At 41.4% G+C, this 25,353-nt stretch overlaps 1 protein-coding gene across 1 annotated transcript in view; it reads left to right on the top strand.

Annotated features, from left to right (window-relative positions):
* CYBB (cytochrome b-245 beta chain) overlaps positions 1-17,843 on the top strand; it is a 133,136-nt gene extending 115,293 nt beyond the window's left edge. The window contains exons 11-13 of the mRNA XM_085622908.1: positions 192-338; positions 1,662-1,786; positions 17,106-17,843. Of these exons, the coding sequence (XP_085479034.1) occupies positions 192-338; positions 1,662-1,786; positions 17,106-17,232 (399 nt within the window). The 3' untranslated portion in view covers positions 17,233-17,843. The remainder of the gene's footprint in view (positions 1-191; positions 339-1,661; positions 1,787-17,105) is intronic.
* The last annotated feature ends 7,510 nt before the right edge of the window (positions 17,844-25,353 follow it).

The raw sequence follows: 25,353 nt of genomic DNA on the forward strand, positions 1-25,353 counted from the left end.
CATTTCAGAAAATGATAAATGAATGTACATATTTGAAAAGCATTATTGACTACTAGATCTGCTTCTTGGTAGTGTGATCTATAGACAGAAACACACCTCTACTAGATTAAATAAAGAAATATTTTTCAGTAATTTGGTACAAATTAATTGGGTAACAATTCTTCAATTATTAACACGTAACACTTTTTCAGATCTATTTCTACTGGCTGTGTAGAGAAACAAGTGCCTTTGAATGGTTTGCAGATTTACTACAATCACTGGAAACTCAGATGCAGGAGACAAACAATGCTGACTTCCTGACATACAACATCTATCTTACTGGTTGGGATGAATCTCAGGTAAGCACAACAAAAGCTAGCCAGCCATTGTACGCACCCTGGGGCCGTATCATGAACAGTACACACTGGCCAGAATGGAGCTATTAAACACCTTTTAGGAAGTCAAGCTTCAGGTCTTATGTTGGCATCAATTTTATTAAACATCCTCTGAAGGAGGATTTTAATTATTCCTGCAGAAATCCCATCTCAAAATAAGTCAATATCCAACTCAAGACATTAGAACATCAGAACACAATATTAGTAAAGTGTATTTTTTTCCTTAAAGTTAATGAGAAACTCCAGTAGATTTCAAATGCATAAAAATAGACTGAGTGATATTAAACACAGAAAATAATGAAGGCTAAAATCAGAACATTCCACAAGTTAAATCCCTAAACTCCATGCACTTCATCAGAGTCCTTCCAATCTATTTGTAAGAACACTCTCAACCATTTCTCCAGCAAAACAGACTAAAGATCTTTTTTTGTATGCTGCGTTGAATCTGAAATAATTAGCACTGAATTTCAGGATCCTAGTTGGGTTCAAATTGCTCATGGTCCTGAGGTTTTGCTGAACAAATTATTCCCTATGGGAAAAGGCGTGCACAAAGTAGAGCCCAGAGTAGACTATTGTGTGGTTTTACACGTACACAAGCGAAAATTCAAGTGCAAGATAGTCTTTGTCAGTTTTGCAGGCAATGATTAATGATTCTTCAAGGAATTGAGCTATATGTGGCTTCAGAGTTGATCTCTCCTTTCTTCTTTTGTCATTGATGGAACACAAAGACTACGCCCCAGAGCAACTATTGCCTTAGTCTTGAATATCTTTAATTAAAATTACTCTTTTAGGGGTGGGCGAAATTGTGAAGGTTGTATTCAGTAAATGTACATAATTTTCATTGCAATTTCCCATAATTTCACTTATTGGTCAAAATGTACTTGGCTGATAATTTCTCAAGAGTGCGGGGGCATACCGTACATATAAAAGTCACATGAGAGACCAACAAAAGGCTGGTTCAAGGAGAAAATGCTCTTTAATGCAGTTTTACTTTTTGCACAAGGCACTTTCTGTTGAAATCAGCATTCTGTGGGGAATAATTCAGAAATGTTAATAAATGGCAATATATTAAAGTAATGCAAATTTTCTCCCACATACTATTACTTTTTCCCAGACCTACTTTTGTTCATGGTTCATCAACTTTTGCTCTCAACTATTGTTCTATCACAGAATAGCTGAAATCCAGCCACCAAAAAATATAGAAAATATACATAACATATCCTATCATGATATCCTCAAGATTGGAACATTGCAATTTTTAAATATATTTCTCTGCTTCATCCTCAGGCCACCGCCTTTACAGTACACCATGATCAGGAGACAGATGTAATCACTGGTCTGAAACAGAAAACTCAGTATGGCAGGCCAAACTGGGAAAATGAGTTCAGAACAATTGCAAGCCAGCACCCAAGGTAAAGTGTAGCATTTTTATCATGACAGGCTTTTGAGGATTTTGTATACGAAGTTATCAGTATATCAATATATCCTTATACATCAATTTTATAGGTGACCTCATTGTGACTCTCAGTTAATTTCACACACGGCATTTGTACCACAATAGCAGGCACTTGACGAATGAACAGCGACATATTAACTAATGAGGATCAGAGAGGGAATCACTTTACTTTAAGCTCTGTTATTTGAGGGTTAGAAGGGAAGACAAAGATGGAAGGGTAAGGTGTAGTACTTCAGTCACTTAGGAAAGTTGACAAAGTAGGATCGTGGTGTCTACAGTGTTAAAAGTCACAGTGTTCTCTGAATTCTGTAACGCTAAGGAGCATATGTACAAGCTCCTATTTCCACGGGAATGTCACTTTTTGTGACGTTCCTATGGCGATAGGGGCCTTGCCTTATGTACATAAGGCCCCCTTTCATGCTATGGTTAGTGTGAAAGGGGTGGGCAGTGGGTGTTGCAGTGGGCGTTCCACCACAACTTCCATTCATTTTGACGCTGCCCCCTATGTACAAAGGTGGCGTACAAAATTAAGACCAGGTAAAAACTGGTCTTAAGATAGCGAAACGAAGAGAAATGCATTATTTCTGTATGTATGCTGCCTCGTACAGCACACATGAAAAAAGCAAAATGCTGTTGTTTCTTTATGTACAGGAAGGGGATCCTTACATTATATAAACAAACTTTTTTTAAAAATGCCATTTTGTCACTTTCATGTTTGTTGCATGAAGCAGCACGCATGAAAGTGACAGCATGGCATTTTAGGATTGTCTATGTGCAGGAAGGGACACCTTCCTGTACATGAACAATCCTCCCCTGCACGCAGACACCCTTGCACTCTGGTGCAAGGGTGCCTGTGTTGGCGTTAAGTTGCTAAACTTAGTGCCATCGCAGGGGGGAACGCAAGGCTGCACCACTTTCTTGTAGATATGGTGCGGCCTTGCGTTTCAGAAGTGGAGGAGAGAGGAGTTAAGCCAGGAAGGCTAAAGCCCCCTAAGAGTTAAGGATTGTGGTTATCAGGAATCAACCACATATTTGGTAGGGCTGTCAGGATTCAGAGCATTAGGCAGACACAGAACTGTAGCACGACCAGAACGTTAATATGTTCAAGGTGAGGCACGGATTACAGAAGGAATTTCAAGGGTATAGTTATGTATATACGTATGTTGATCCTGGATGTAGCAGGTAAGTTGGCCGTAAGACTGATGTTGTTGATTAGATAATAATGGTTAGCCTCAGTGGCGGCTTTTCATCTAGGCTGAGGCGCATCTCCCCACTGCTCAAAAGGAAAAATAAAATGACAATAACATATTGTTATTACCATTTAATTTTTCCTATTGCAGTCAGTGGCCTTGTTCAATGTGGTGCGCATGACTGTTTGGCCCGCCATCTTGGGCCAGCTGAACAGTTCATGCGCACTTTGCATGTTCCCCACCAGGCTGTAATGCACAGCCTGGTGGGGGACATGCACAGGCGCCGAACCACGGTGCTCAGACCCTGGGAGCCTGGGTGCTTCCTGCTGCAGGACTGGAGACCGGAAGAAGGAAGATGAAGAAGATGGGGAGAGGCCGGCCGTTCCGAGGTAATCGTATTTTTTCTTTTTTCTTTTCTTAGTTCATCACCCCACCACCCCCGTCCGGTAGCAGCCACTACTGGCTAGTTTGAGTGTGATTGGAACTGTTCCTTCCATGAATAAATAAGTTTAATCAAGGTGTGTTAGACATTTGACTAGGATGATAGTCAACTCCTTCTAGATTTCAGCGGCAGTAATGTTTCTTTATGAGTATCAGTTGATTTTTGAGTGTAATCTTTGTGTAAATTCTGCAGATCATTGCGAAGGAGGAGGTGGAGATTGGAAGCTAGACTTTTATATTTTTTGCATTTTTGGCCACTTGAATGTCAATATTATAGGAGGGTCTTTAAGACTCTTTCATTTTGTTTGGATATAATTTGATATCTGTAAGGTATAACTGCATTATAGAATTATTAGAATTCATTTAATCTGGTGTAGGCAGTTGGGTGTTTTCAATATTTTTGAGGTTAACATTCCTCAGTTTTTCGTGTTAGCTTCAGGTTGTGGTGGTATTATTATAGAGTGGAAAACACTTTGGGGCATATTATAGAGGTTCTTCTTTGTTGATCGTGATTTCCTTGTTCGATGATCTTTTTCACACTCATGCAGCCATCCATACTTTTGTTTAAGGAGCTACTTTTTCTGCGTTTGGTAATGTCTTTCTTCTCGTTAGATGCTTTAAAGATGACACCACCACGTCTTCTGTTTGCTGGATTATGGTGTTTAGGAAGCAGAGCATGTCTTGGGATACAATACTTTATAGCTGTCGACATTGAGGGTTTGTCGGTGTGATATTGATGGAAATTGCTCAATAATCTGTCTACAATAGCTACATGTAGTCCAGTGTTCCGATTGTTATATTCTGTTGGTAACATATGTCCAGGGTTGTGAATTTGTCTTTGAACTGTTGATGTAGTCCAAAAGATTTCATTTATTTAGCACAAGAAGAGCACAAACGTTGTGCACGGAAATGCTTGAATGAATCTTAACCCCTGGCAATACCTGGTTGCAATCCATTCCATTGTGTTGGCTCTTCTGTGCCATTATAGGTGACATCTAACTGGAAGCAAATCATCCTTGGTCTTTGTAAACAACAATGTTCAGTCCAGGTGTGCAGGAGTTGCATGTTGGTGTTTCCCTTCTGTCTAGAAACAGAAATAAGGAAGGTCTACTCCAAGGGTCTAAAGAGCACTAGCATCCTAATCCTCTAAATGAGCTGGGCCTTTAGCAATGGAATCCACACTTACATAAAGACCAGCACTGCATAAAGGAATGTTTCCATGTGATGCATGGCATACCCAATGTCATGGGAACCATCAGACCCAGCCACATCTGCACACAGCCCTCATTAGCTTCCTCCATCTGTTCATCATTTGGAATCCGAGATGTTTTAAGACATGAGCAAAGTGGGCTCTGGCCAAGGGTCCCCTCTTTTAAGGGGCGTCCTCGTTAATTGATCAAGACACTCTCATTATAATAACTACTGTAAAAAGAAGTTACTTGTTTCTTTATTTCACTTTTTATTGTTTTGCGAGCCAGCCATACTCTGCCTCTCTTAACATAACATACCATGTGCATTTGTAAAGCACACGTTCACCGAAAAGGGCTTCTTGGCACGGAACAACAGATGCTTTTTGCTATCTCACTCAATAGTTCTCAATTTATCAACCTCAGAAGGATGAAAGGCCGAGTGGACTCACCGGGATTTGAACCTGTGACCATGAGGTCAAGCACAGGTCCCTATAGTGGATGCATTAGTCCACTAAGCCAACAGATCCCGCTCACTCAGCCAACAGACCCTTAAACTTTCAAGGTTGGGCGAGAGTTAATAATGACATCAAAGCAGCAAGGTACAGATTGGGCTTGGCTAAGCATTTGCTAAGTCCCCATGCCCAGCCCAAGTGCACATGCTTTTCATTTTGCCCTCAAAACCAAATCAAGGGCATGAGTGTGAAACATGTTGCCTCGTGCCATCAGTGCCCCTGTGCCAGTCCAACATTGAGCTGGCCAGTGCCATACATTTGCAACCTTGCAGGCACTAAAAAAATATTATGACCAAAAAAGGTTGAGGCAGCATATCGGAGGTAGGAAGGTGGACACATCACTACAGCTAACCACAGTTATTTGCTGTTCTTATGCTGCACACTGGTCGTGGGCTGCCACCTGGCGGGGCTGAGGGGTTGCCAAGTGAGCCCACATGGGTGCTCCGGTTATCTTATAGATGGCAGCAAACAGTGGCATTCTTTAGTCGGTGGCTGATACACATCTCTCCTTGACCTCATCTGTCTACGCTGACAGCCCGTAGATGTGAGACTTCATGTTATCTCCGAAGTATCTGGGCACTCAAGATTTCTGTGCCAGAGCTCATACTGTCTTCATAAACCCCAATATCAATTTGTGCATTGCAGTGTGTGCAGCTAAGATGAAGGGTGTGAGGTGACCAGGCTACCTCAGAGTCCAGTGCTTGAAATGGAAATATGAAAGGGCTTGTACTCACTATTTTAGAGTATGTGTTCACTAATGAGAAGTCTCAGTATTGGAAGCCCTATTAAAATTAATAAAGTCCTACTGAGAAATGTTGTACAACAGACACATAATATTTTAACATCCTAGAATCCAAGCATTATTTGGTAGAGATGGAGTAAAAAATTAGGCTTATTTTCTCGTCTCCATCACTATGTAGTGTTCATGTAATAAAGACATATATGGATGCAATATTTTTGGCAGCTTCATATAAAACTAGAAGTCCCTTCAACATTGTAAAGAAGGTTGTCTTTATAGTAAATCATCATTAGATGAATCTGTGGTGAGTTCATGCACGTCAAATTGGGATACCAAGTATGCACCTTCATAATATTGTGCTATTTTAGTGCATGTTGTTTCTCGGCTCATTCTTCTTTTTCCTTTCCTTGCATCGTCAGTGGCTCATTTGCTGTTCCTTTCTTCTATGCCAGGCATAACTTTCTTCATTCCTTCTCCCCTTTCTTGCATTTCATTGAATGCCCCTGTTTCATTTCTTCATCAGGCCCTTCTCTGCCTTCCATTATGCCTGTGCCTCTTAGACCTGGCATCTTTTGCCTTGGTTTCCCCATAACCTTTGCCTTCAAACCTCCTGTTATTGACTGTTTGCTGCACTTAGTTTTTGCTGACTTTAGGACTTTGTGCACTTTTTCAATGCTGACCAGTGCTAAACTGCTTGTGCTCTGTGTCTAAAATGTAATGGCATTTGTGTTCTCCATGATTGGCATTTTTGATCTACGGATACGTCCCTATTACAGTGCACTACATGTGCCCAGGGCCTGTAAATCTAATGGTAATAGTGGGTCTGCAGTACTGATTTTGCCACCGATGTCAGTAGTCCTTCAAAGTCCATATGGACCGGCCGCGCCTGGATGGTATAATTATGTAGCTAAGCCTGCTAGAAATCTGAAAAATGCTACCTCTTTTGGTCAGAGAATGTATGGAGGTATACCATAGCCTCACACTGAACTGCTCCTTGGACCACTTCCATGCCCATATCTGTGCTTATGTGGATCAAGGCATTTTAAGGACAGCTCGAGAAAAGAAGGGATGTTAAAGGGCATGGTTGACTATGTCCATAAGTTTAAGGTATAATTCAACGGGCATGAATTAGCTGAAAATGACCACATCAATTCAAAGGTTTGGGATCAAAGACTACCAAATATGTTTGGCTACAGGCTCCTGAAATCCTTAAGACGTCCCTCTTTGGCATGGAAAGTCCGCATTAAATATGACATGTATTTCTGATGTCACCCTAATTATCACAACATCAGCAACAACATACCAAAGCCAGCGCAGTTTCAAAACCTTATTGTTATAGTCTTCTGAGGAAGTGATTGGTGACACTTGTTAAAAACAACGTACACAAAACAGACAGACTGATCAATTGTTTACAAGATAGATTGGTAACATCAGATATGTCAAGGAAAGATGGTCCAATAATGGCACTATGCAAGGAGTACAATTGTGAGTGCAACTGTCGCTCTGCTTTGCTGGGCATTGTTTGGGCGACTGATTCCTTGCACAGCCATCCCTCCCTGGTGGGACCATAGTCCCAGGGAAACACCGCCATCTGCTGTTGCCCGCATTTGCAGAAATCTTCAACAACCTGGGGGGACTACCAGTCCCAGGGTGCAGCGCTTCCAAGGTCCAGGTGCCGCTAACGAGGGGGAGGCACAGATCCATCTCGGCGCATAAAGCGCTGACTCTTCCCCCGCAGCGCGGTACGCGCATAGGCGACGACCGGGCAAAGCCCGGGCCATGGGCAGCCTCGTCCTTGCCCGTCATTGATAGGAAGAGACAGAGCAGGGCCACCTCTGTTACAATTGGCGCCAGAAAACAGTAACGGACTGGGGTAAGAAGATCATTGTTTTTCTTTCAAAGAAACCTCTACATATCCATTGCCAAGAACTAATAAAGATTACACCTGGCCAAATGCCAATTGCCCCAAAAGAACTTTGGCAAGGATTTTGTATAAGCACCGATTTGTGTGGTTACATTGTAATCTAGCGGCACAAATTAACTTAACTCAGGCGCAATTTAGGCTAGCTGCTCTCAAGGTTTTGGTCGATTTTTGTAGGAAATATTAAAATAACAAGACAAAAAGGTTATATTTAAGAATTTATGCAGGTATTCTACTGGGATAGCTTTGCCTAGATCAAAACCTATCACTGGTAAAATGGGAAAGCGCAAGGCTACAGAGGGGTTAGCAAAAGGAAAATCATCAAAAATAAGAAAGAGCGCTGCCGAAAATTGTTCTATAGTGAAAATGGCAACCTGATTGAAGAGGTAGAATCAATGTTGAATAGCAAATGCAAACCGATTGGAAAGGACAAAGAGAAAAAAACTGCGAACTATAGTATAAGTATAATGAATTCCCAGATAGAAAATACCACCACAAAGAGGAATACAAAGGCCATAATTGAGCACCATCCTTGCATCCCGGATGACCCCAGCTCACAAAAAGAACACAGAAATCAGAGCTATCATGCTCCTGACCCAAACAAAGAGGAGAAAAGTGTTGAATCGCTGACACTGGTAGAGTGTTCGAACAGATACTCACTTTTAGCCTCAACTCAGGGGACCGACACAGAGATCATTGATCTGTCCCCACCACCTTCTATAGCAAACACGCAACCACATAATGCTCATTATATCCCCGGAATACCTAGGGAATCGCACGGTCAACCACAAATGCCCCCACAAGTGCCTGTAATGTTGCCCAATAGTTCATCAATTGACCATAATCCACAATTGATGTTAGACTTATTAACCAAAGTGGATGCTTTAACTAGAGAGGTTGCCAACCTCAAGGCAATTGTAGCCAACTTAATTAGCCGCAATGATGACACAGAATTGGCCAAATCCAGTTCAAGCTGTCAGACAAATCAGATAAATCAGATAAACCAGCCCGCTATTCACCCCCAAAACCAAATAAACAGAGTCATTATGACTCCAATAAGGGAGCGGCCCGCAGACTCAGTTGCAGCCACCAAACTCAGTTTATCTATTACAGTAGCCGAGGTAGAGGAGGCGTTAGCCCAGGGGTCTCGCCTGAAAGCACCAGGTCCTGATGGGGTCCCCCTTGACCTTTTTAAAAATAATCTAAACCTGTGGGCACCCGTCTTGACGAATGTATTTAAGGCATTGATTACTGGAACCGCATCTTGGAGAGAGGCAATAGTGGTCCCTATTTTTCAAAAGGGTAACAGAAGTGACCCTGCTTGTTACAGGCCCATTCCGCTTATTGATGCCACAGCCAAGGTACTGGGCAGTGTTCTCCTGGCCCAATTAGAGACCTGGTCATCCTCCACAGGAGTGATATCCAATACGCAATATGGTTTCAGGAGAGAACTTGGCACGTCTGAGCAATGCCTTAATCTGTCCTTAATTATTAATAAATATGTGAAGTCCAGGAAGGGCTCAATATATCTGGCCTTCATGGACCTGTCCAGTGCATTTGACACTTTTAATCGTGAGAAACTGTGGGATATGTTGGAATTATTAGGCGTGGAACAAGCACTGGTGTCACTTATCCGCAGACTACATTGGAATACTTCAGTTTCCATAAAATACTGTAATCAGGGGAAAAAGACTGACCAAATAGCTTCAACAGAGGGTGTCCGCCAAGGATGCATCCTTGCCCCTTTTCTGTTTTTAATATATACAAATGGTCTGGAGGCCTCTCTGTTGAGAAGGAATCTTGAATTCCCCAAGATTGGCAGTAAATCTGTGCCCTTGTTATCTTTTGCCGACGAAACGGTGCTAATGGCGACGACAGTTAATGGACTTCAGAATTCCTTGGATACTTTAATTGATTTTATGGAGTCACTTAATCTTAAAGTATATTTTGTTAAATCATATATTATGGTATACGGTCCAAAGAACACAAAGACCAAGAGTTTTGTAGCATGGGAAACAAGAATAGAAAAGGTTGAGAACTTTATGTACCTGGGGAATTTGTTTAATAACAAGTTGAGTTGGGACCCATTAGTGACAGCAACTAGGGCTGTGGATGGGCTATTTCGCTTTGCTTGCAAATTAGGCCATAAGCCAGTGAGGGAAATAATTACCATTTACAAAGCGAAATGCTTTTTGATTGCAACATACAGCGCTGAGGTGTGGGGACATCACAATAGCCGCCAGTTACAAGTCGTAGAAAATAAATTCACGAAAAGGCTTTTGATGATGCCTAACTGCACCCCTGACCGCCTATGTCATGATGAACTGGGGTTAGAGCACATAGAAGAACGCAAATTGTGCGCCACTCTATTCCTATGGGCGAAAATGTGGTTATCAGAAGAACTAGCATTCGCTCGAGAAATAATAAAAGAATGTCAAAACTTGGCCAATGCATTAAAAATGAAACAAAACCAAAGGGGATGATGGACGGAGTGTTGAACATTGCAAACACTCACCCCCAGTCAACTGATCTGGGTTTAATCCATCATCATTCTTTAGCTCACTCCGCATTAAAAATACCATGGCTTCATTTTGTGAAAGATACATTTTATGAAATTGGACTGGGGCAGTTTTATGATCGCCCTGAAAGCATTCCTTTGAATGCTAAAGGTGCTATCAAAGAGGCTTTACATGCAAGGGTAGACGTGCATTATCGCCATCAAGATATGAGTGCTCCCCTGCTCTTGTCCCCTCCCCCAATGCAAAATATTTAACATTTACTATCAATCTGCAGATTAGATTTTATTTAACTAGATTTTTCCGAGGTAACGTGCATTTGCTACTGGCATTTCCACGCCAGAGTGGTTGGGCGAATGACCTCTCACCCTGTCCATGTGATAACTTGACAAGTCAAAGCACTTTACACTTTATCTTGTTCTGCACTTTATATAAAACGCCAAGGAGCAAATTTTTAAGACCACTGTTAAAGAAAATTCGCCCGTTTGTATATACTGATGGTTTTAATTTTTTGTATTCATTGGCCTCTCCTGATATTTGTATTGCGGTAGCCAACTATATAAAAGTATCATTGGCCATCAGAAAAAGATATGAGTAATAACACCTTGAACATTCTTGCCGAATTAATTTTATACAAATTCGCATGACCTTGGTATTTTTTATGAATTGTCTTTTAACATGCTGTTTAAATTGGCCGAATGTTGTGATAATGTACTTGGAAATTTTAATGGAACCACAAATTGAAATCAGGTGGTTTTCTTTGTTTTATTGAATTTTAAAACTGTGCGCATTTCAAGGTTATGGATTTGAATTAACTGGGAAATTCTGGAAGTGTACTCAGCTGCCATAAATGCCACTAGAAAAGCAACTTAACTTAGGAACAGACTTGGCTCATATTTTACCCTCGTAATGTTCTTACATTTTTGCTTAACTATTGAATATTGACATTTTAAGCCATTTGTGACTCAGAGGATACATTTTAGTAAAGAATATAATGTTAGAGTATTGTTAATTGGCCTAGGGGGGAATCAGATGTCAGTGTTCCAGATGCATTGAATGTCTTATTGTATTCTTTTATGGCTGGCTAAGACGAATACAAATGAATGACTGATTGACTCCAATACGCTAAAGGGGAAATTGGAAGGGCAAAGAGCCGGTAGACAACTAGAAGGCCAGAATTTAGCTATGCTAAGTATGACAAATGGGGCTGAAAATGGATGGGATAATAGATCGTTGCGCATCCCAAGAGGGGCTAGTACAGAGATTGCGATCTCATGGAAAACGGGAGGAAAAAGAGTCACCAATCACAGAAATGCATATCCTAATTGTACTGGGGGAGGAGCGGTATCTACCTGGAACAGTATGGGCAAACCCAAAGGATTCGGGAGCAGAACCATCTAGGCATACCCTAAACAAGAGATGCAGTAAGCTGCCAGGGGAAACATAAGCCATTCAACAGCACACATAGAAAAATTGACTGGAGAGTGTTTATGACTAATATCCCAAAGCTTAGCCTCTCGTCTTACAGGGAAGACGAAGAGTCATTAAAGAATAAAACCATTCATTAGATTCGGCATAAGCGCAACTGTCTCTTGGTAATACATTCAGATCTATTGGAGGCAGAGTGCCTACCAACAAAAACTCACCCTATGATACTGTACTTCTTAAATTCAGAAAAAAAGATATAGTCAATGGGCTAATTGCCCTTGATCTAAGAACAGGACCACACCATTGCAGCCCAATGAGATTCAAATCATATAACCCCAGGGAAACATTAAAAAGGAATAATCCCAACAATGGTACTCCTAGACGACCCTCCAATTCTGATAAAGCACACAATAACTTGGAGGCAGTTGATTGACAGTCAATGTCTCTTCCGTTACATAATCATAGGGAGGGTTCCCTCATTTCACATAGGGACAACCCTTTAATACCTCCCCTTGATAATGCACAGACAGACAGGGTGAATAGAGGGATTGATTGTGATCAAGGTAGCAACCATTCGGGGAGAGCAGCAGTGCAACCCTGCCAAATAAGTTTGATATCTTGGAACATAGCGGGCCTGAAACGAAACCTAAAAGATTTAGAATGGCAGGAGTACATTAGCTCCAGGGAAATCTACTTGTTACAAGAAACCTGGTCACTCATACCTCCACACAAACTTGGGTATAAAACATATAGTGCCTGTGTGATACCTTCTGTCAGAGGCAGACCCTCTGTGGGCCTTGTCATATGGATTAAAATCACTTTAGACATAAAAATACCAAGGCTGAATATTGCTTCGCAAGATATACTTGGGATAAAGACAGTAACTAAAGATAAAACAGAAATATATATATTAAATATCTAACGGACCAAGTCCCTCTAACAAAGAATACCAAGTCATAGAGCAGATAGAAATGTTCTGAAGTACAATTCACCCAAGGGCCACGGTAATTATAGGTGGCGATTTTAACAGAAAACGTGAACCTGTAGTAGGATTAGGGAACATCTTTGAAGATGAGGATATGGCAAATAACATACCCCTGTTAGAGGTCTTCTCTACAGTACTCTGCACAGTAGCCACCGCACAGCTCACTCGACTTGTTGCAGGGCATGGATTAAGGGCCTGCAATGGCAGGTTACCTTCCGACAGACCGAGTGCTCACACATTTGTCAGGAGGACTACCAAGAGTAATATCGATTACATACTGGTTTCAGTCAATTGCTGGGCCAGCATGCTTGATATCACAATTGAAGACAGAGAAGATAGTGATCACCTTCCATTATGCCTAACAATAGCCGGCACTCTCAATGAATCCTCGACTATGAGAACCAGTGATAATGATCCTTTTCCAACTCAACCCCTAATCAGTAACAACCGAAGGTCTTTGAAATGGCCAGCAATAGTGGGCAAGGTCGAGACTATGACTAATATATATAATACCCTTGTAGAAGTTATCCTCCCATATACTGAACTCCCCTTTGAGGAAATTCCTATAGTTAATTTACATGAAACAATGATAGAAAATTAAAAATGATTATGACAAAACCATCTAGAGGCGAAGAGGTGGGGAAAGAAGAGACATCTATCTGTCACAACCAGTAGTATAATAAGGCATGTCGAAAAGCAAAGACGGACCTGATAATGGCAGCCAAATCCAACAATATAGAGGCACTGAGAGACAAAAGGATGAGATATAAAAGGCTATTAACAGAAACAAAGAGAGATTGGGATGACAGCATATAGTCCGATTTGATTTTAGCAGCCAAACCAAGGATCTTGCAGGCTTCTGGAGCCTAATAACCAAAGGAAACAAAACAGGGAAAAGTAGCTTGGATCTTTTTTTGGACCCAAGCACTTGGGTGAATCATTTCACGAAACTTCATGCTGAGACCACTAGTGAAATAACAAACATACATTGTAGAGACACGCAACCCATATCTATGTCTACTAAAATTACACAAAATGATATCCTACAATTTAGCATAGATGAAACATTGACAGCTATAGATGCTGTCAAGTCAGGGAAAGCACCAGGCCCCACCAAAAATTCCAGGTGATCTACTGAAGCATGACAAAGCAGTATGGGGCCCGTATATTAATTGTCTATGCAATGCCGTGGAGGCAGGAGTGCCACTGCTAGAATCTTGGAAAGGGGCTGAAAAAAATTGTCCCAATCTACAAAAAGGGGGATCGTCAAGAATCAGCAAACTATGGCCCCATAAGCCTCTTCGATACCCTACAAAGGATTTATGCAAGACAGCTGTTATTAAAATTAAATCATTGGTTAGAGAGAAATAGCATATTAACAGAATACCAGGCTGGGTTTAGAGCTAGAACCAGTACAGTTCACCAGTTTTTAAGACTTCTTTGTTTGGGTTGGAAATATGCAGTTTTTAAGAAAGAACATTTGTACATAGCTTTTATTGACCTGAAGGCAGACTTTGATTTGATTCCCCGAAACTTGCTCTGGAAATCCTTAAAAGCACAAGGCGTACCCGAGGATATTCTTATCCAAATAATGAGATTACATGAAGATAATTTTTAAAAAGTCAGGTGGGGACCAAGGGGTGAATTTTCAGATGCAATCCCCATAAGAAGGGGTGTCAGACAGGACTGAGTGTTAGCACCTACCCTCTTTTCATTATTTGTAAACGACGCCCCAAAATATCTACTGGCATGCAGCCATGATTCCCCGAAGCTAGAAGGGGTTCCTGTTCCGGCTCTTTTACTTGCCGATGATACTATTTTAGTCTCACAAACTCCGAAAGGCCTCCAAAATTTGCTAAACACGTTTAGTAACTATTGTGCTAATAAAGGTTTAGAAATAAATTCCCCCCCAAAAAATACATGGCAGTAAAACCACACAAATCATTTAAGAAGAATATCACTCTCTTTGAACAGAGGCTAGAGTGTGTGCCGAATTCCAACTATTTAGGCATTACAAATTTGACGTAGTTCTCCTATGTGCAAAAAAGTAGGTCCATTTTGACCCCAAATGCAGCCCCGATTCTTAAAAAAACAAGAATAGTATTGCCAAAGCTGTTTCCCCTGCGCTGAAAGTATACAAATACAGAGCCCCATCAGCTGCCCTATATGGTGCTGAACTTTGGGGGGTTTCTTGTAAGAATACGTTCGTGAGGGAAAAAAACAAGTTTCTCAGAAGCGTTTTACGCCTTCCTGTAAGGACACCTATCATCCCTACTACCATTGATCTAAACCTAAAGCACCTAGACCATCAAGCAATCTTAAGACCATTGCTATTCTGGGTGCGCCTTTGGATCACTCCAGACTTAATTAGGCTGACACACCAATTTCTTTTAACAAAACCTCTCCTGTTTTATGAACCATATCTGGATGAAATACAACCCCAACTATCAAAATCCTTGTATATGAAATTTCGGTATGGCATTTTGCAAGTTCACACTAGCACAGCTAAATGGAGACGTATAAATGGTGAGCCAAACAATGACAGCTGTTCGCTGTGCGAACCTAACACCCCAGAAAATTACTCCCATATACTGTGTTTTTTGTCCAGCATATGGGGTCCCCAGGTGTACATGGATTAAATCATTATGCCGGAATTTTGGATTTTTGTTCTGATGCAACAAGAGTTTTAAAAACTGATACTACACAGAAAATTGTTTATAGTGTCAGTAGATTTTTATTTTCTGTCAATCAAATACGAACAAAGAAAGGTTTACAATTGTAATATCTTATCAGGTAACAAGGCCCTAGCATGTATGCACTTGCACTTTTTCTAATTCCTAGTGGTTAGCCACTGCTTATGCAGAGGCTAATCTGTAACACCAAGGAAACTCAAGCATCTGTGGTATTTAAAGCATTAGGATTTCTCCTTGTTTTCTCTCTGATAGAGAATATGTGAATCACATAGGAGTAACATGCAGTTTTTGCACACTATAGGATTTGCACTTTCACAAGTTCAAAATCTAAATAATGTGTTGCTTGCCATGTATTATTTGTCTGCACAAAGGCTAGTTTGTAAAAGTAAGGAACTATAAACATCTCTGGCACTTTATAGCCTTGCTAGAGTGAATGTGAACTTACGTAGTATTTGCATCTCATAGTAATTGCACTTTAGCTATGTCGAATCCCCAACAATGAGATGTCTTTTATGCATTTTCTAGCATTTAGTAATCTTATCCCATCCTGGAAGTTTAAAAAAATAATTATTATTTTCACGTTTTAAATGTTTGAACTCGAAGATTATTCATTTTTTTTTAGCAAATTTTAAATTAAGAGTCTGATTGCTTAAAGAAACAATTACTGAATCTGAGGCATTTACCTTCTCTGAATGTCTACTTGTTTTTACTTTGTATCCTTTATGGAATTTTTAACCGAATAAAGATTATTGAATTGAGTGCAAACACTTTAGATGTTGGCAAGATGTTAGCAAGAGAGAGACCCAACATATTTCTGTCAGCCTTCTTACCGTCTTGAGTATTAATGCTCCCTATCTGTTTGCCATGCTCTCTTTAGTGCCACCACATGACCAAAGATGGCAATGAATGATATATTCTGATTGGCCATTACGTCCATGAGTTATTTGTTGCCACTCCTCAATAATTGGAACGGTGTTCTTGACCACGACACCTTCCAATCCAATATGTGCTTGGTGGTAGTGAAAAACTGCCTTCAACCTGTATATGAAAACACAATGGCATGTAGGTGGTCTGTTTTTTGCGTCAGTAATATTTTATACTGCTGGTTTAATTTCTTTATACCAGCAGTGGTCTGTATTTACCTCACATGGTATTCTATTACAGCTGGTAATATATATCATTAATAATAGTGGTGTTCTGTTTCCAGCCATGGTAATATCTATCAGTTTTACAGTGAACTGTGTTACTCCTGCGGTAATCACTTACCACGAGCACATGTAATAATGCTAGTTTACAGTAAGTAGTGTGGCTCAAGAGATTTGAGAACGAGGGACCTAGTATTTTGTCTAATTTTCTACCAGAAAAAAAATAAGTGATGTGCAGTTCTTGTTTTCATATCTAGTCACACTGCAGAGGAGTGGAAATTATCATAGGTTTTTATAATATTAAATTTGTCTATAAAATGTAGGCTTTTCTGTGCACTGTGTAGTATGCATTTCGAAGGGCATAAACTACATTAAAGGTACTTTACAGAGCCAACACATGACGAGTGCGGTCGTTTATTCCAGAATAAAATAACCGAGACCAGAGGCTATCAGTTGGTAGTTTGAAAATGCAGTTTCTTTACATAACATTTAAATGCGCTTTCATTCCTTTACAGCTCCAGGGTGGGCACTTTCCTCTGCGGACCTGAGGCCCTCGCAGATACCCTCAGCACGCAGTGCATCAGCAACTCCGCTGGTGACCCACGAGGAGTGCACTTTATTTTTAACAAAGAAAACTTCTGAGCATCTTACGAGTGGATGGAAAATGGATCCCTAAATTGAAGGCTTTCAGTAACTTCTCTTTCCTTTTTCACTGCAGCGGGATCATGTCTGGCTCAGCCTTCGCACATGTCAGGGTTCAAGATTGTAAGACTCATGGGCCCAATTCAAAGAGGTAAATTCAGATCTGAAGTCTGTTTGCCTCTGTGAACTGGGCTCTTAAACTTCAGTCTAAAGTTAGAGTTCAGGTCTAAAGCTAGACTTCAGGTCTGCGTTTACCTTTATGAATGCACCAGTTATTTTTTAATGGATGTCATTTATCATGTGGTAAAACATAGTTGTGCTGTCTTTTTTTATTGTTGTATGGAAGTAGAATTCCTGTATATTAGAAGTGATTTGTCGCTATGTTTAAATATTTGTAATATACGTTTACTGTGACAAGATGTTATAAGGATGTATCAATGCTATTAAATATATCAATTATTTTGCTTCTTACTTTTCAAATGAGGCATACCCTGTTATATGGAAACCACTGAGTTGTACCGAAACCATTTTAGATGCTCTTCATGTAACTGCGTGAACAGTGCTTCTGATCAAATTTCTAAATTCATCAATAAACTGCTATGAGAAACTGAGATTTTTCAGCTAAATTGTTCTTGTATATATACTGGAGGACACAATGGGCCACAATAAATGGTTCCACCTGCTAGAGGAGACTCTTGGGGAAATAACCAGTGGAAATCGGGAATTAAAAAAGGAATTTGGTCTCTAAAAAAGAGTTTCTAATAGAACCCTCAGTATCGCACATGGCGTCCATGAGAGGCCTACAGTACAAAACATAAAGTGGGCGTGTGGTTAGCCTCTTACTCATTATTCAATGGCTTTCTTGTCTATCTTAGTTCCCTGTCCTTATTTAAGGGCCCAGCTCTCAAGTCTATTGTTTGTCTCACCACTGGAGCACGGCTTCTTTGCACCAGTTCTGATTGGAAGACTTGGATCCTTCCACTGCTAATGTGAGGGACTACTTTTCAGTTGTGTTTCAGAACTCAATGACCCTTTCACTCACATACCTCCATGATTACCTACTGATCATTTCTTATACTCATGTGCAAGCCCACACGTTATTTCTTCATATATGTTTTCATTGTTTGATGGTCTGTACAGTGCAGCACACATGCAATGTGTGAAATGATACGAGAAATACAATGGTTACTCCAATGTCCCATCTCCCTCTAGGATGTATTTTTTTGGACACAAAGCCAAGTTTTAATTGAAAATCTATGGGTGATTTTCCTGGAACACCTAAATTATGCCCGTGGAATGCCCCCTTGACGAAAAGTAGTAGAACACTGCTCAAAGAAAAATTTGCCGTAAAAAAGTGCACTTTTCCAGTGCAAAAAAGTGTAAATACGCTATAAAGAATTTGTTACACTTGCACTACCACTTGTGACTTTGCGAAGGTGCAACGTATTTAGAACATTGTGCCTTAAAGCAATCCCAAAGTTTTTCCATTTAAAGTATACAATGATTCATGTAAAATCTTGATCATTAAGGACCATATATCTATTGTTACATCTACCCCAACACAAACTCCATCAGTAATCAAATCGATCACAAAAGACTTCAGAATACACGCAGAATAGAGGTTTAAGTGCTCTAGACTGCAAACTACAGCTCTAAATTGGTCTTTCTATGCTTCAACCACAATATGCAAAATAGCTACTTATCGTAGGTTAGCTTACATCAATATTTGAATGGTATTCCTAATATTCATTTTAAATACTTACTCAAACTCACTATAGCTCACCTACATATTTGGCATAACCTAACACTGTCTCTTATGGGCCAAGGCTATTGTATTAAAAATGAACATCCTTCATTATTTTATTAATCTTTCTTAAGCTATGCCATTTTATATCCCTTCTTTGTTCTTCAAAAGAATATGATCTACTGTCACCGGGTTCATCCGTGGTAAAAAAATACATACAAGAACATATAAGGATATATATTTATAAGAAGCCAGCCCTCGCTTTTATGAAAATACACTTTTCTAATAATGTCATATGACAGAACTCCCTCTAACAAATTCCTCCCAACTCAAGATTCTCCAATCATAAGTAAACAGTCGGCAAACCTTTTTGTGCATGCCACATTCCACCTTTTAGTGCCCATTCGTCTATTTGGGACAGTGCAACCATCTTGAACCATCTAAGTAATCTCTGGGACATGCATGGCTTGGTCATCTCACAACTATGTTTGTCAAGCTGCCCGGGGTCCACGCAGGGGACCCTCCTAACAGGGTGGCCGCCTTAGTGCCACAGGAAGGCACACGAGTCAACGTAGTAGGGTCCCCGGTCTAGGGACCAGAGGGTCAGTCGGCCGCGTTACTTCCGGCCGTGGTGGGGGAGGACAGGGGTACAAATACCTTACCCCACCCATGATGCAGCCTCTTGCCTGCTGCCCGTCTCGCTGTTTCAGACGTGTGTGTTGCGGAGGCCGACCTTTAGAGCATAAGCTTAGTCCGGCACCCCAGCCCCCCCCCAAACCCAGACGGGACTTTGTCCCATGTACAGATGCCCCGGCCCCCGCGAGGTCCGCTAAAGCCGGCACCAGTGTGGCGGGGGCCAGGGAGTGGGACGGGGGTTTGGGCGAAAGTGGTGTTTGGCCTAGGAGGCGGCAGCCGGCCAGTCCTGCACGGCATCCACTGTTGCACGGCCCTTGATGCGGGGGGAATATTTTACCCAGCACGGCCACCTCACTCACGGTAGTGGGCCCGGCCAAGGCACCACGTGGCGTCAGGTGAGATGTTAGGCGCAGGGGAGCCCCTCGGGGTAGAGTCGACCCCGGCATCAGCGCCGAGGGAACTATGTTTGTCTAATGGCTCTTGAAGCTTTGAAAGTCTGCATCAGTACTTTTCAATTCCTCATGCATGTTTTTTTTAAAAAGTATTTTAAGAATTCTGGTGCATTATGGCCCTAATCTCACAATCCAAAATATCTTTTGTTGGTACTCAAAGTAATGTCTTCCTCGAGATACAATAACTATATAGATCATGCCATCAATGACATTTAGGAAAACAAAACGTGATGAGAGGAATACTTGAATTAATTTCAGCCACAGGTAATTATGCTCGGCTGCAACACCGTCCATGATTATTTGTCTGCTTTGCTACTCTAGACGGGCCTAGCCATATGCAAAGCAGCCTTGGTCCTGCTCCAATACGAATATTCCAGCCTGAATTGCCAGGCGAGGTACCCTGCAGATGTGGAAACAAAACAAAACATCACAGACCATTTTCAGTCTATTGAAGCCTCATTGGTGAAGTATGGCCTTATTTTATGGTTCAATGGTCCCAGGACCCATATGTGGGCATATCCATTGCACTTGGGGCATATCACTGAGTAAACAAAAAAGTGATGGGATGAATGCTTGGATTAATCACAGCCACTGGTACTAACCTGAATCTGAATCTCAGCCTACCCGTGTTTACCCTCTATGCCACTCTATACAGAGCCTAGTCACACAAAAAAAATCATGGAGCTGCTACAATAGGAACAGTCCTAGGGTACTTGCCAGACGAGGTCCACTCCAGATGGACCAACAGGCAAATGCAGAGCAGTTTCAAATAATTGGGCCTCATCCATGTGGAACAGCTTTGCTCCTTTGACACAGCGAAGAAGGGATCCACATGTGGGCATACTCCTCACACTTAGGACATCACTCTGAGGAAACAAAAAAGTGAAAGGATGAATGCTTAAATTAATTTCAGATAATGAGAATAATTTCGGGGTAGTCCACAACCCAATCCTTGCCCACTGTGCGACTCTAGATAGAGCCAAGCTATTTGCAAATCAGCCAATGGACCGGCTCCAATAGGAACAATCCTGGCCAAAATGGAAGGTGATGTACATTGCAGACCAGAAAACAAGCAACCAAGACCAGTTTCAGCTTTTTTCGGCCTATCTGTAAGGATTTCCTTTATTCCTATGGCACAATGAACACAAGACCCACATCCAGGCATAACTGTCTCAATGGATTGGGATGCAGCTCCGAGCAATAACCAGTGGATGAGATTAATTCAAGCATTGCACCCATCGCTTCTTTGTTTTCCACATGGAGGATCCGCCCGGCATCGCTGTAAAATGGAGTCAAGAGTTAGGCCTCCTCTGCATTCCTAGGTATCAGCAGATTTCCTCACTAGTGGCGGGAATGGCTGAAAGGTGTCAGTCTGAGACTCCAGTGTTATGAAAAAGTAAGCAGGGTTTACTGTGCAAAGGCCAAATCAGGAAGATTGGGAGTGCTTCATAATTCCCGGTCTCAGTGTTGTTCATTTTCACTAAATTGGGTGATATTACAAATGAGTACATTCGAGGATCTATTTATAGAGTTTTTTGGAGGGTGGACTCCATGTTGTTTCCACTTCGATATCGTGCCTATTCGTCTTCAAATTTCAGTCTCTAAATCGATTTTTGCTATGGTATGGAAAGATGGCAGACCTCAGACATAGGTACAAGGGTTCCGAGAACTCTTACATTTCTAATCTTCTGAAACATGGAGCAGCGAGAGGACAAACACAACAAAGTATTGTAAAACATGAGTCTTTCCTCCATTACTTCCAAAAATAAATGAGTGATTCATTTTATTTTTGTTTGATTTATTATTTTCCTAAATGTTTTGTCCCCCTTTTTTGTTTCCTGCAATTAATCTATTTGTTTCTTGAAATCAATCTAACCAATTGTCATTTTCTGCTTTCAGACGTCATTCCTGCATCTTTTCCGGCATATTGCTATCATTGTATTATTTTTTTAAATAAAAAAATTAATAATCTTACGTCTCAGTGGGTGTGATCTCATACTTTGCAGCTCAGTTCCACTCTTAAGGCGCCTCTTCTCACCCATTGGATGCAAGTCTCACATGCTACAGCAGTCTCGCGTGTGGATGTTTGCTTCAAAGATTCCCTTGACATTAAATGAGTGTCCCACCTGTAAATCATCAGTTTTATGTTTAAATATGAATTGATCAAAAAAGCACTGACATCTCACTTACTTCACACAATCTTTTCAGATTTTAGCAACTGACTATGGTCTCTAAACTGTTTATGTACTGACCTATTATCTAACTGAAACTCACATTTTCCATTTCTTTGAACTCAGTGACTTTAGTGAATTCAGTGACAAACTCGTCACCTTGGGTAGGACAACCAAGGATTGCATTACAAGTCGGCGCAGGAATTCCAAAGCCTCGTTAGTGAGAACCTCTCGATCTGCTAGTAAGGGGAGGGGTAGGACTGCACATTCACCTGAGTGTATGACATTCTAGCAATGCCCAGGCCTCCCAGTACTTGGAATAACAAAGTCAGGCATTCGTGCAAAAGAGCTTCCAATTTAGCAGAAAACGTATATAATATCCAACTCGTTCAAAAGCAGCAGAACAATTTATGTGTTGAACATATTAACGAAAGAAAAAGATCATTTACAAAAAAATCAGTTATGGAAGGAAAGAAGAAGGTAAAGGGTCAATTAAATTAATTTGGACGGGATCATGCTGGACTAGTTGGCGAATCTAAGGGCCATACGCAGGCCCGGCTCCAGGAATTTTTATTTGGGTGGGCCAAAGGTGCATTTGGGTGGGCCACTGCGGGCTTGATTTATCGCATATCTGTCTAGGCAGGCCTGCTTCAGGGCCCTCCTTTATCTCTCCTTAGTCTTACAAGGCCCAGTAAAACGCACTCTTTTCCAAATCTCTTTCTAAATATTATCACTCTCAAAAAGTGTTTTTTCTACGTATGTTCCTTTGATGGGAAAAGGAGGTTTCTGAGGTGGGAGTATCAGGCAACTGACACTTCTCGGGCTCCCTCTGTGCGAGCCTTCAGGGAGAAGCCCTCTTCATTACTACCTCCACCTGACCCCGGACTCTGCAACGCACTCCCTTACAGGATTGATTATCCACTCCTCCTCTCCAGTGCACCTAATCTCACAGTTGACCTTGGGTCCCAGCCCCATATCAGGCACCATCAGGCTCCACTTTTATTTTTCTCGGTAAAAACATTAGTAAAATCACCTTCAAACTTAAAACATTGAATATAGCAGTAAATATAATTAGCATGCACTTTAAAGTATATTCCACAGTGGCCCTTATGACCAGACTGCTAATTAAATAAACAAAAACAGAAAGGCCATGACAGGGCTGGGTTTAGAACTGATGTGAAAGTCTTTTTTGGCGCCACACCAATAACCTCTTTCTCCGTAAATACCTTTACTACCACCTTCCAACAGTGCCCCTCATCCCTCCATGGCCCCACTATTGACCTCTTCCCTCACTGCCACACGCCACAAGTGTCCCTCATCTCCCCATAGCCCCTCCCCCTCGTGACCTCCTCCTCGGATTCTCTCACTGCCACCCTCCACCAGTGCCCCTAATCTCTCTGTAGCCCCTCCCCCTCATGACCTCCTCCTCAGACTCCCTCACTACCACCCTCCACCAGTGCCCCTCGTCTCTCCCTAGCTCCCCCCTCCCCCATGACCTCTTCCTCAGATTCCCTCACTGCCACCCTCCAACAGTGCCCCTCTTCGCTCCATAGCCCCTCCCACTACCTCCTCCTCAGATTCCCTCACTGCCACCCTCCAACAGTGCCCCTCATCTTCACGTACCCCCTCTCTCATATGCATTTCATTTGTTGTATAGCGTAACTCATATCAGTGTAGTGTGTGTCAGTACTTTAGCCCACGCACACATTATACAGAGACAATGAATCATACAAGTATATAAATCAGTCTACAGGGAATGTCACATAAGCCAATGAGGATTACAAGGTGTATGAATGACATGTCATCCATACTGGTTGGCAGTATATTTTAAGAGGGTTTGGTCTGTGGAAACACAATCTTAGGATTTAAAGAGTATTCCATGGGGATCTGCTTTACTGATAAAAATTTATATCTGCTCAAACATACTCATTTTAGCAACATTAGAATAATGAAAGACTGAGGAAGCTCTAACTATATAACAAAACAAAAAAAGCGAAGTTGTAACTATACCATTCATGTTTGTATGCAGCTCTTTGGTGACAGTTCATTGGTCACTGTCCTATGTAAAGGATTGTAACTTCTGAACTGCAAGGAACACAAGGATTTCTGTGACAAAGGCAGTAATATAAAATACAGTTCATCTGCATTTAAAAGCTACTAACAGACAAATGATTGCTCTCCAGCAGGATCATTAATCCCCAGCGTTATCTGGGCATTTTGTATTCTCTTATTGTTGTCCTGCATCGGCCATGATAATGATAAAAACTGTTTAAATGAAGCACACAGGAAATATGTGTCCTGCTGGGCCTGTGCATATTTTAACAAATAGTAACACATTCTCTTACCTACTCCATTAGTCAAACTTTGTGTCACAGCCTGGTGTAATAAGCAGCTGCAGGGGCCAGGAAAGGTGAATAGGAATAAACAAACTTATTTTCTCCTGCGCTGCATAGAAAAAGAAATATCCACGCAGCAGGACAGTAGGCAAAGGTTACCTTTGTCAAAGAAAGGATTTGTCCCTTTCGCCATGTGGAGATGAAGGGGTGAAAAAATAAACAAAGCCTCATTAACATGTAAATGGTCTTTTAAAGACCTGTGAAGTACTCGGTGTGGCTGCGATAATCTCAAAAACTGTCTGTGTGTGTGCGCGCCCGGTGAACTGTCTCGGCCCGGGCTGACACACACCACGTGTGCTCTGCGCGCCTGCCTTCAAGCCCTCACTGCGAGGGCCAAGGCTCCTGTTTGGGTGGGCCAGGCTCATGTTTGGGTGGGCCTGGCCCACCCGGCCCACCCGCTAGAACCGGGCCTGGCCATATGTATCATGCAAAATTGCGATCGCAAACGCGAAATTCGCAGAATTTCGGCGTTTGCGATCGCAATTAGGCTTAATGGTGTGTATAAAAGAAAAAATGCTTTGCAATAAAAGGAATCGCAAAACTTGTGATTCCTTATTTTGCGAATGCATTTAAGGAATCGCAAATTGCGATTCCTTAAATGGAATGTATGAGGCACCCAAGTTGTGCGAATATGGCATAAGGAATCGCAAATTACCACCAACTACAGGTTGGTGGTAATTTGCGATTTCTTTCACAAATGCACATTTTTGCATTTTTCAAAG

The sequence above is a fragment of the Triturus cristatus genome, chromosome 8 (genome assembly GCF_964204655.1).
Source record: "Triturus cristatus chromosome 8, aTriCri1.1, whole genome shotgun sequence".
Taxonomy (NCBI): domain Eukaryota; kingdom Metazoa; phylum Chordata; class Amphibia; order Caudata; family Salamandridae; genus Triturus; species Triturus cristatus.